We start from the raw sequence: 12,643 nt of genomic DNA, 5'->3' as shown, positions 1-12,643 counted from the left end.
GCATATGACAATTGGGAATTCTTTTTTTCAGAAATGTGACTTTTGGAATACCCTGTAGCAGTGTACTCCACAGGGTGCTGTATGTGCAGCAAGCAGTGTACATACTACCTGACAATATGCTTCATTTCCCTCAATATTAGAATTTATCATTTGATGCTTTTAGCACCAGATTACCCACTCACGCCTGAACCATGATAAAGGGTGGGGGGAAAAAATGTCTTCCTGAGCTATCATTACCAAGCCATTATTTTGTGTGCATGACTCTATAAACATATTGTAAAGTCTAACATGTTTTTTGCAGATAGTTAACTAAGAATCAAAATTTTCACAGAAATTAGGATCATGATTCATTTCAAACTGGAGTTTCTTCTAAAATCCCAACCCTAATTTATTTCTTTCAGCTACAGTAACATTCCTTTACTGTGTCTTTTTAATTTTTTATACCCACAGTTATAAAAAATTCAGGCTGAAATCATTCAGGAGAATCATCTCAAAAGAGATATAAGAACTGACACACTTCTGTCACTGTCTTGTTAGTCACAGGAGATTTATTTTTCCTCTAAATTAGTTTACAATTAAAAAAAAAAGAGATTGTGCATACAGACAGTGTTAAACTAATTTAATCAAAATATAATTTCTTGGACCTTGATTTCCTTAAGGCTGTTATATTTCAGCAAATCTACAACATACATATTTCTAAAATGTGATATTTCATAATATAAATTATAGATATACTTAAAATTGCTAAACTGTAGTCTGGAATGGCATTCATATCTTTTCACTAATATCCAACAACTCAATATACGGTAAAATGTACTGTTTATTGCACTGGTTATTAAAACATTTGGTTAAAAGTAGTAAATAAGATCACAGCTGGATTGCGCTTGGGATTGGCAAGAAGCTAAAACACCTTTCACATCTTGGTTACTGGTTCAATTCAGTGAGTGCCCATCATGTTTATTTTAATGATTTTTTTTTAATGAGCTGCAAAAAAAGCAGTTTTCTTTCCACCCACATCCCCATCCCCAGAGATGCTAGGTTTTTTCAAATGAAAAGATGTATCAACCAAGGCTGAAAAACAGTTGAATGTTAACTGTCTCTGTAATGGTCCTACCAGACCAGGACTCAAATGCCTTAAAGGGAAGGCTGTTCATTCCCCTGGTCCAATCCACATCAACAAAGCATCATGGAATAACAATGGACATGTTTACCCTGCCTGGCATGCACACTTAGTAGCAGAGAAGAGCTCAGTGAAAGCTGGAGGCTCCTTGGGCTTTCAGCTGGTATACACTGCTTCACTAAACTGCATATTGCACCATCAGAGCTCACCAATCTCATCTGCTTTCTGATCATTATCATACAGTCCTGGGCTTTCTAAAAGAGAATTTCTTATGTTTTTCCTATTCTAGTCAGATCTTGTGATAAAACTGAAATTTAACATAAGAAATGTTACTCTTTTAGCAATAAAACACTATTTAAAGTGAATTGTAGGTGACATTAAGATTCCAAAAGAACTTGGGGAACTTAGAGGGTACTTAGTGGGATTTTAATAGGACTTAATATGGGTATTTCAGCATTTCAGGGGACGTTTGAAACTTCCAACCTTCTCATATTTCATATAAATGACTCATTATGGCCATCCTATGTAACTTACCTTCTATGCAATCACACAACATAAGACTATCAGGTGAAGAAGAGTTAAGACTTGAACTCAGGGATCCACAATGCTGGGGTTAACTACAGCACTTACCCATTAGGTCTAAGGTCAGGCAGGGGCCTGTCCAGTGGCAGGCGATCACTCAGGTAAGCATTGTAGCCGTAATACTGAAATTGTTTAAGTGCAATACGTCTGTTTTCAGGACTGAGATCCTGGCCCCAGTGAGCAAAGAGAGATGAGTCGGTAAATGCCTCAGCAGGATTTTCTTCCAGTTTTGGTGGAGCTTCTACAAAAAACAAAGACAAAAACAAACAGTTTTAGACTTTCATTCCAACAGGCTCTAGTGCACACTACTTTAAAAGGTATAACTTTTGGGAGAACACCACACAGAACAGCAAATACTGCCAGCTTATTGCAGCCTGTAAGTCTTCACGTACCATGCCCTCACAAATCTCTAGGGGCAGTAGAACTGTTAGTAGTTGAGGCTCAAAATTTAATATTCAAAATACAGCTAAGTTAAAAACAATTATTTATCATCACAGTAAGAGTGAAGGGTGGGACTGACAACTCTAAATGACTTAAAAATTAAAATAAAAATCTCTAAATGAATCCAAAAGAATTCTTATCAGACATTTTTTGTTTGTTTGTTTTTGTTTGGTTTGTTTTATATGCAAAGGTGAATTATTTGATTTCAGCCTGAATTATCATGCTAGGAAAAGGGTAAAATTTTGAAGGGAAATACAAAGAAAGAGAGAGTCTGTGCAGGATACACAACATAGCTGCTGAAATCTGTATTAGGTAAGTTCTTTGAAACTACGGAGTCAGCATAGAGAAAAAACTCGCTGCACTTGGCATCCACGTTTAAATAGCAAACCAGTTTCAGTCACACCATATTTTTATATATTATTTTTTATTTTTATAGTCCGGTTTACCAATCCAGTCTATACGAATTTTTGGTCTGTACTTAGATGTGTGCAATGATGGTACTAGAATCTTTACTCGGCAATAGTTATGTAATTATAAAAATGTTTTTGTTCCACAAGGCTACATCTCTGGCTGCTATACTAGAAGAGAAGACGGGAAGTGATATGCCCAGATCTTAACTTATGAGCTCTGGTACAATGAAATCACAGCATTCCTTCTCAGTATATATAATTGCCCAAGAGGTTTAATTCAAGGTGACTTATAACAACACCATCTCATCCAGACAGACAGCCCACCGGTGGGTGGGTATTCAGGTGACCATACAATCAAACCAAAAGAACGTTGTCTCTGCAAACAGTTTCTAATATACAGTACACTATTAAAGAAATACCAAATGCCTTACTTGACCCTGATTTGTCATCGTAAATAGCGTCTCACAAAGAAAAAATGCCTTCGTTTTCTGGACGTCTGAATTATGAATAGTCTCCATATCCACTAACCAACTAAATAAAAACTCTTATTTCTCAAGCTGTATTCACAAATCATAACTCACTAATACTGGTCACACAGAGAATTAGGACAATAAAAGCAAATCTTCAGATAACTGTCAAATGTGTCCAAGAGGCAGAAACTTCACTGACACCATGTCCAGAGCCAGTATTATATCATTCTCAGCACTCACAGTCACCTACAGACCTGACCAGTTGGCTTAAATCTAGCTACATAAAAACATTTAAAGAGAACGGTTTATGTAGTAACAGTATACACCACTAGAATCGTGACTCCTGAAGTATGCCAAGAACCACTTTCTTTGATCTCTTACTAAATAGAACCCAAAATACAAAATCATAAATTGAGATTAAGTTAGTTGTTTGATTCATTCAAGATATTTTCCTTTTTGCCCAAACAGTACTGGCGGGAAACTAATGACACTTGTTTTCCTGCATTAGATTCTGATCTCTGTAAATACAGAATGTTTCTTTACTTGTCAAAGTACCGTTGTACAACCTGAATCCCGGAATCAGCTCCATTTCTTCAAGATGAAATACATGCCAAATCCTCAGTCAAACACGGAAACTACTCTGTCAGGCCACATAAATGTTACAAAGTAGAGATTGCGGTTTAAATCAAAGTCTGCAATGGAAATTAAGAAAACTTAATAAATTCAGATCATTTATAGAAGATCCTAACTTGAGAAATGCAGAATAGCTTTTAAATACCAGTCCAGAAATCATAGCACTGGGAAAGCCATAGACACCTCTGTTGACTACTAAGTGACTTCCACAAAACCAACTTGAATTTACACGAATAACGTCACAAACTTTCTTCACATCTTAAGAGATGCTTAGATCAGGTGCAGCCAGTAGAAATTACCGTTGCTCAGCACTTTTCAAGAGCATACACATACATGCTAGTCAAAAAAACTATGCAAGTATTTAGCTTGTGTGTTAAACACATACCTAAGTTTTCTACTGAAACAGAGACTTTACAGCAAACAGGATTCAAGGTATGGTCACATTTACAGATTTACAGTCACATGAGCACTACTAGACATGAATTCTACAGAATGAGCTTTTCCAAAAGGTAGGAAGGATAAACAACTTGCGTTTGGGGGACACGGAGACTGGTGTGGTGAAATAACATTGATTTTAATAAGAAAAAGTTAAAGAAACAAGCAAAACAAAACAAAAACAAACAAACAAAACAATCAAACAAAAAAAAGGACACATCCAGAGGATAAAGGTTCTGCATGACAAGCCCACAAACCTGTGCTGCCACTTAACAGGTGGAAAGCTTTAAGCTTCACATGCAATCTTCCCTTTTCCCTGGACTTTCTATGCTGATTAGCCTGAGTCCCTGACTCCTGCTAACAAAATGTTACTCCCACAAATAACCTTGGTATTTATTTTTCATCTATTAAAACATTAATGTACAGGAGTGACACTTTTTTCTAATGTCCATACAGAATTAACACATTCGAGGCAGAAAAAAGTCTTGACATTACTGTGAGGGTGGTTCTTCACGAGCAGGGAACAACAGGAGCAGCCACTCACTGCCAGGCTGCCAGTGGTGAGGTCAATAACCACTCCTCACCTCCTCCCAGGTAATGGTTGACCAGATGATCTTTAAGGTCTTTTCCAACCTTAGTGATTCTATGATTCTAAAGGAAAAGTGCCATTAATCTGGATTTCTCCAAGTCAAGCACAATTTTTCTGAAGTCTTTAACATCTATATTTATAATTATACATATGGCAGACAACTGACTGATGTAGGATACACCCACATGCCAACCGCACATCTATGCCCCAAAAGAGGTCCAAATAAAACTGAGATTCACTGTAAGAGCAGTGCATGGCATATGCATTTGTAACTGCAGATAAGGGGAGATCCAATTATAATTTTCCATGGATGGATGGCCATCCCAGCAACAACTGTCTTCACAGAACTGTACTCACACATCTGCTTGATTTTATCTAAAGATTTTGTGGCTGAGAGTATCTCCTTATTCTTGCTGCTTTCTGATTGAAAAAGCATTCAGTAAAATCTAGGTTGTATCTGCAAGACTAAGATTCTCAAGTGATGGATATCTGTGAATGTAGTTTACAAGGTCTAAAAAAACATTGCTAAACACAGCCACTTTTTGTATGCTAAGTAAACATTATTTCAATATATTGTGCTACAGGAAAAATGCATTGCCAAGAACCTTCAATTAGAATTTCAATCAATGGAATTAAGCATGCATCTCTGATGACAAAGCCTTTCTTTCCTTTATTTGGCCGAAAACCCTTGGGGAAGTGCCTTTATTCAGTCAGTCTCTCACAAGAAATAAAAACAATTATTATAAGACCATGAGCTGCCTTTCAACTACTCCACTAGCGTATTTTATATCTTAGTCTCTGAAAACAGAAAGTGACTGCAGTCTCACAGCCAGTTCTTCTTACCGCTTGTTTCTACCATTACAGAATGATGATGGGAAGCTAAGGCTCAATGGTGAGCCAGTAAGTAGTACTGCCTAAAGCAATACTAAGGTAGGCACACTTATCTGCTCAGTTATTACTAAGAAGGAAAGATCAGTTCCATTTTTCCTGTGGGAAGAAAGCTTATCATCCACAGCATATTGCTGTAAATGTTAACATTGGGTCTTTCTTCGCTACATTGACTTTCCACATCATGCAAAGAAGAGCAGTATACACAGACATAAGGCCAGTATTAACTCTTGGCAGGCTGACACTTTGCCCCTAAATCTATTGATTTAATGAATTACACAGATGTCAGCTAGCTGTATACCTGAGCTGTGGATGTCTCCTTCCCAAAGCTTCTCCTTCCCAAAGCTGGTCATGGGATCAGTACGGGTTTGGTCACACACTGTTTAACAAGTCCAAAAAACTCATAGTTTGTTTTCTCTAAGTATCTGTGTCTTTAGCTCATACTTTATGGGTCATGTTTACTAGTTATGCCATTAATCTTAATACAAAATGTATTGCTTCATTTGACCTCACTGATGGCAGTATCCAACATGAGTACTCATTGTCCTCTTTCTATCGCTCTTTACATCGTATGTCAGAGACACGGAATCAGAAGATACTGATGAAAATGTGACATGAAACCAATTCTCTCCTAGTAACAAAATACACTTTTATTAGCAACTGAAGAAAGAATGAACTTACATTAACTCTACCCTTGTAAAGAAACACATACCCACAACCCTAAAGCCTTTGCTAGCACATTGGGTACAAACAGCAAGGTTTTTTGGTGGGGGGCTGCAGGAGGTGGAGGAGGTCAGGTGCTGCCCTGTGTGAGGCACATGTGGCTCCCCAGCAGCCCCATCACTGACCAGAGTTATGCCATTCAGTGAATTGGCAGCACCTCTGTGAAAACATATTTTAAAAAAGGCAGAAAACAACAAGGGTGGGGGAACAAAGGTACAAGGGAACAACAAAAAGAACAATGGCGGAAACAAGGGAATGAGAAAAGACCAAGATCAGAGCAGTAGGAGGTGCTCCACAGCGGAGCAGGTACACCCCCCGAGGGCCTGAAGCCCATGAATAAGCTCATACCAGAGCATAGCAAACACATAAGAAGGAAGGAGCAGTGGAAGAGAAGGGTGAGAAACAAGTTGCAGCTGAGAGTAACTGCTGTGCACTGATTATTTTTTTTTTGTGCCTCCTTTGCCATCTGTTGCCTCGCTGAAGGGATTGAATGAGTTTGACAGAAGTAACAAGGGGACTGGAGAGGAGTCTGAAGTGATGCTGAGTCTGGGAAAAGGAGGAGAAAAGTTGTCTTCCCCAAGTGTTTAAATGTTTGTGGTCTTTGTTTCCCAATACCCAGGTCAGTAATTAAATGTTTATGTTAATTGGCAGTAAAATAATGCTTTCTTCAGATGGTATACAATGAACAAACAGAAAACAGAAATGCTTATCCATCACTATTACCAAGGAACTGTGGGCAAGCAATTGTTAGAAGCAACAAGAAAAGACAAGACAGACCTTAGCTACGCATTTAACTTATTGATCTCAATTACTATAGTATACTACCGTATCCCTTTCCCTCCTCTCCATTCCTTCGTTACCTATTTATAACCTATGTTTATTTTGTTAGTTTTCCCTCAATAAACATTTTTCTCTGGCAGTTTTCATAATGCAACTAATACAACTGGTACTCAGAGAACAAGATAACAAAAAATCTGATCAGATGGCAAAGAATTCAGGAAAGGCTTTTCTTCATTATCACCAAGCGTATTTATGGCATCATTTGATAACAGCTAATCAGGGCAAAGGAATCATGCTGCCCACCATGAAAATGCAATTATTTCCAGGGTGGTACAGGACAACCACTTAACTTACAACAGAATTCTTAAGTCATCAAAGGAAAGAAATGAAGACTATTTTATCCAGCTGTGACGGTAGTAGTTTTTAAGTACCTTGGCAAAATATAATTATATAATTACTATTTGCATAATGTAATTATTTAATTACCTAGGGGTTTTTTCCCCCCAACAAATGCATATCTTAGCCTCAGAACTAAAAATGCCATCTCTAACAGCACTGATGCATCCATTATGCAATGGTACACAGCAGTGACTTTCCTTAAAAGACTGCCTTCAGTTTTATTACCAGTATAATTTTATGTTGATGCAACATATTGCCTGTATATCTGACATGCAAATGCTGATCCTGCCCATTTACGCTTCCTTATCAAGATTTACGAAAGATCATCAGAACTTCAGTGTCTGCTTCAAATTTCTGATGGCCTTAACTGATTAGTTAATAATATGCCAAGTAATAACATTAACAGCTGGGATTTAGTAGATTAAAAAGCTAAGGAATATCACTATTCTTATCTAATTTCAGTCGTAGCTAAGGCACAATGATAATAAAGCATCTATAAATTTCAAAATTTTTAAATCAAATTAGCATCTAAATCTATAATTGGCACTATGGCTGTTTGTATTGTATCATGATCTATCTGTGGAAGCCTTTAAACTTTAAAATAGATCAGTTGTCCTCTCTTCCAATAGCATTTACAGTTAGCAACTACTTGGTTTACAGAAGAGGTCATAAAGACAGCCCTGAACAATAAGAGTTCATTACTTCACTGCATGTGCTTTATCCTCCTCTGTGTTTCATAATTTGGATTATCAGTTGCCGCCAGTAATACAATTATTTTCCTTTTTTCTCTTCTTACTTATTTTCCTAAGCTGTACATTCCGTAAGTTTTCCCCAGTTTATGATCAATGCTACATTGTCTCTCTGTGGTGATATATTTTTCATAATTTCTCATGACCACTTCTCCTTGCATTTCCACTATATAGAAACATTCTATCTATTACTAACAATTTCTGCTACCACAAGGCCAAGAAGTAAAGAACCCAGATCAAAATATTGAACAGAAAATGGCAGCAGAAAGGTCCATCCCTAATGACAATTGGGAATTCCAGTGTAATGCCATATGCTACAGCAACCACATGAATACGGTTCTGCATAATGAACTAGTAAGTTTTGTAAAAAAAAAAAAAAACAAAAACAAAAAAACACTTATATGGATATTGCATACCTTAAAAAGCAGTCTTTCTTCAGACTAGCATTGCTGAGAACAACAAACAGGACTAACAGAATTAACAAGCTTGCAATATAAAGGCACGCCGACATTGTTACCTATATTCCCATAACAACCTCTCAAGCTTATCAAGAAGCACCCATTTTTCTCACTTCATTCAGATTTCACTTTTCTTCCTAAAAAAGGTTACTGTGAACAGGTTTACAATTCAGAAAAAGGATCATGCCAGAAAATGGCTACAAAAATAATTACAGAGAAAGTTTCAAACATAATTTTTATTGTTACTAGACTGTAAGATTTGTTTTGGTTCTACCCCTCATTCAACTGCAGGTCTTCCCACAAGAGCAGCAATTTCACATCAAAGCTTCGCCATTGTAAAAGTGTCCTCCATGTATCTGAATGGTTTTACAAAATGTACCATGTAACCTTATATCTGATTTGAGTAAGTGCCAGTAACGAGAAGGGATAGACAGTAAGTCAGCAAAAATATCCCGATATGCAAAAATACCCCTGTGTCAGCTACAGACAAGCAGACATCAATAATTGAGCAAAGCTAAACATAGGTGTAATAGGTCGCTCACAGAAGAAAAATGAGTTAGAAATGATGTCAGGATTTAGGCAGAATGTTCAGCAACTAAATTTTTTGAAACAAGGGATAAACTTCTAAATGCTTTTAAGAAAGAATACTGTGGTTTTGGAGAAACTAAAAGAACTGACTTTGCCCATGACATCAGCAGCCTTCAGATTCTCGAAACTATCGTGAGGAAGTAAACAGCAACTCTGTGTGTTAGATTGTCTCTGCTCATACTTTTGGATTTTAAGTGCAGACTTATTCATAGGCCTAATGGCCTCAGACCCTGGCTCCCAGCACTTGGAAAATCTATATTCAATTTCCTGCAAGCAATACCATTTCAGCTTTCTGTGTAAGGAAGGATCCTTTCATCCTTCTCCCCTTCATTTGCCCTTCGTCTATTAGCCAGTCTATACCCTCTGGCCAGAGACCATATTATGGCAAGTAAAGATTCCAGACTTGCATTGGGTCATGGAACCTTCATAAAGATTTTTAAAGTGTCAAGACTTTATCTAAATTTTGTCACATGGGAAGATACACAGAGGAAGATTCCACTTTGACGATTCCTGTCCTGGAAAGCTGATCCCATGCAGGTCACTAGTATAAATCCTTTACCAAATGAATAAATATCTGAAATAAAAACATAGCCTCCTCATTTGCACAGCATGATGAAAACACTGATAAACAATGGTAGAAGCAGCTCAGCAAGATGCAACACTGCATCAGCCATAAAGAAAAGCATACTCAGAAAACAAAAAGATAAAGGTGCAATAACAGTGATGGAGTTTTCCTCAGAAAGGTTATTTTGCTTAAGTTCTCAATCCCCCAAAATCACAATACCGCTGACAAGGTGCCAACATTAATATTGATTTGTGCTGAAAAGTGAATTTTACTGTTTTGAATATTCAAGCTAAATTTATTCTCCTTATCAGAATCTAGTTTTGCTCTCAATGAAATGACTTTAATGGAAAGGCAACTAAGAAAAAAACAAAATATCCAAGTCAGCTTAATTCTGCTACCACTGCTTAGAGCTCAGTAAGTCATACTGAAGATGCCAGGGTTCCTCAAAGAGACTGACAGAAAGTCTGTCTGTACAAAGTATGAGGAGCAGTGGAGCACTAATTTAAAAAAAAAAAAAAAAAGGCAAATCTGACTCAAACAACATATGAAATGCACAACCACCCTGGGAGGATTCAACTTAATATTCCAGCATGATCTGTAGTTAGTGTCAACACAGGACAGATAGGGAATAAAAAACAAAACAAGAAAAAATTAGTGATTCTTTCCTGAAAGGCTGAGAGACCAGTTTGCAACCAGGAAACAGACAGGTGTCAGAAATAGAGACTACAGATAGCCAATGCTCTGTAATAAAGCTGAATTTCTGAAAATTACTTTCCTTGCTTATTACCTCTGAAGAAAGAAGTGGAAACACATGAAATCACTTATGTAAGGCCTCGTATTTTGCAATAACACTACTGTATTTAAAAGCATTTTTATCCGTAAACAGATATAAAACAATTGAATTACTGTGGAACCTTTTTTTTTTTTTTTTTTTTGTAAGATTTACCTCATCTAGCAGCCAAAAGGGCCAACTGCATCCTGGAGTGCATCAGGCCCAGCACTGCCAGCTGGTCGAGAGAAGGGATGGTCCTGCTCTGCTCTGGTGTGGCCTCACCTCAAGTACTGTGTGCAGTTTTGGGTACCACATATAAGTACGACATAAAACATTTAGAGAGTGTCTAAAGGAGGGTGACAAAGATGGTGAAGGGTCTTGAGAGCAAAATGTATGAGGAGCAGCTGTGGTCCCCCGGTTTGTTCAGCCCAGAGCAGAGCATGCTGAGGGGAAGCCTCATGGCAGCCTGCAGCTCCCTCACGAGGGGAGCGGGAGGGGCAGGCGCTGAGCTCTGCTCTCTGGGGACAGAGACAGGACTTGAGAGAACAGCATGGAGCTGGGACAGGGGAGGGTCAGGTTGAGTGTTAGGGAAAGGTTCTGCACCAAGAGGATGGTCGGGCACTGGAATAGGCTCCCCAGAAAAGAAGCATTTGGAGAATGCTCTCAGACACATGGTCTGATTTTTGGGTGGTCCTGTGAGGAGCCAGGAATTGGACTTGATGATGCTTGTGGGTTCCTTCCAACTCGGGATATTCTGTGATTCTGTGAGTTGAAAGTGGAGTCAGACAGGACTAATTCCTGAGTAAGATCTGGAAGGCTAGCAACAAAGCACTAGACTAAAGCTTTAAAGATCTTTAAGGGCAGATCTTAAAGGGTATAAATATCTCTGGCAACAAACAGATAGGAAGATGTAAACTCAATATAATCTACATATAAAAAGCACATTGCAAAGTCAACAGAATAAACCAGGTTCCACAGCAAGCCTTAGGACCAGAAACATAGCAAGTAAGCTCCAGTGCAGAAAGGGAGATAAAGTGATTAAAATATTCCATGGATTGTAACTGCACATGTTCCTAAATTTAGGCATCTGCTTATGTGCTTAGCTTACTAAAAATGGAATCTCATCTGCAGTTAATGAATAGCAGAACACATTTTTCTTTGGGATTAATGGAGGTTGCAGCTGTGCAGCTGAGAGGTTTTAAAAGCTCAATATGCATTATGTCATAAACCCAAATCTATGTCACCTGAAGTGAACACCAAAGCACTTAAGTATTTTGAAAACTATTTTGCCAAAGGCTGTTAGGCTGTGATGCTAGTTAGAGTCATATATGCAGTTTTTGATTTCATACAAAATTGAGTAGTCACACCAAAAGTAAAGTCCACGTGAGGAAAGAGAAACTAGCTCCCTTCTACACTCACCTAACTCAAGGCACCACAAATAGGTTTCTTCTTTCAGTAAGCACATAAAATGAGATTTTCTCTGCTTCCTGGGCTGTACTGAGCTTCCTCAGATTAGTTCTCCTTCACCAATTTCCATCCAGTCCTCTGAGGAATTTTAGTTTGGCCCCTTCTTCGCAAACACAAACATTTTCAAGAGAGCCGCAGCTCACCCACTCAAGACAGCCTTTTCACTTTTCATGTATGCTTTCTATATTATGATAAACATTGTAAACTGTTCCATCACTTCCATCAAAGTATACCACTGATATTTCAGGAAACAACTATGTTGATAAATGGGTCTGTGTTTGACAGGGCTACTATTTCAGAAGTACTGTGCAAACACGTGCAGGTATAGTTGAACTTGTGGTTAGTTCACGCTTTCAAGATTTTTTCTAAGATACAAGAGACATAGATAAGCTTCAGTTTTAAAAGGAACCTGAGGAATTCTGAACAATGGGGCAGTTTTGAAGAAGTATCGGTGTGCCCATCTGGAAAAGCATCTCCCATCCCCATTTGTTATTGCTTATTTCACACTTAAAGCACTTTGTATATACAAATGCAATAGCACAGAGTAAGTACATTTTAGAGATTTGCAAACTAC

At 37.9% G+C, this 12,643-nt stretch overlaps 1 protein-coding gene across 3 annotated transcripts in view; it reads right to left on the bottom strand.

The window, feature by feature from the left end:
• GALNT18 (polypeptide N-acetylgalactosaminyltransferase 18) overlaps positions 1 to 12,643 on the bottom strand; it is a 258,553-nt gene that overhangs the window by 113,003 nt on the left and 132,907 nt on the right. For all 3 annotated transcript variants that reach the window (XM_048070109.2, XM_013189125.3, XM_048070117.2), the window contains exon 3: positions 1,751 to 1,943. In XM_048070109.2, the coding sequence (XP_047926066.1) occupies positions 1,751 to 1,943 (193 nt within the window). The remainder of the gene's footprint in view (positions 1 to 1,750; positions 1,944 to 12,643) is intronic.

Source organism: Anser cygnoides, chromosome 5, assembly GCF_040182565.1.
Source record: "Anser cygnoides isolate HZ-2024a breed goose chromosome 5, Taihu_goose_T2T_genome, whole genome shotgun sequence".
NCBI classification, from domain to species: domain Eukaryota; kingdom Metazoa; phylum Chordata; class Aves; order Anseriformes; family Anatidae; genus Anser; species Anser cygnoides.
The sequence above is the reverse complement of the archived record's forward strand: the minus strand, read 5'-3'. Positions and strand labels throughout refer to the sequence as shown.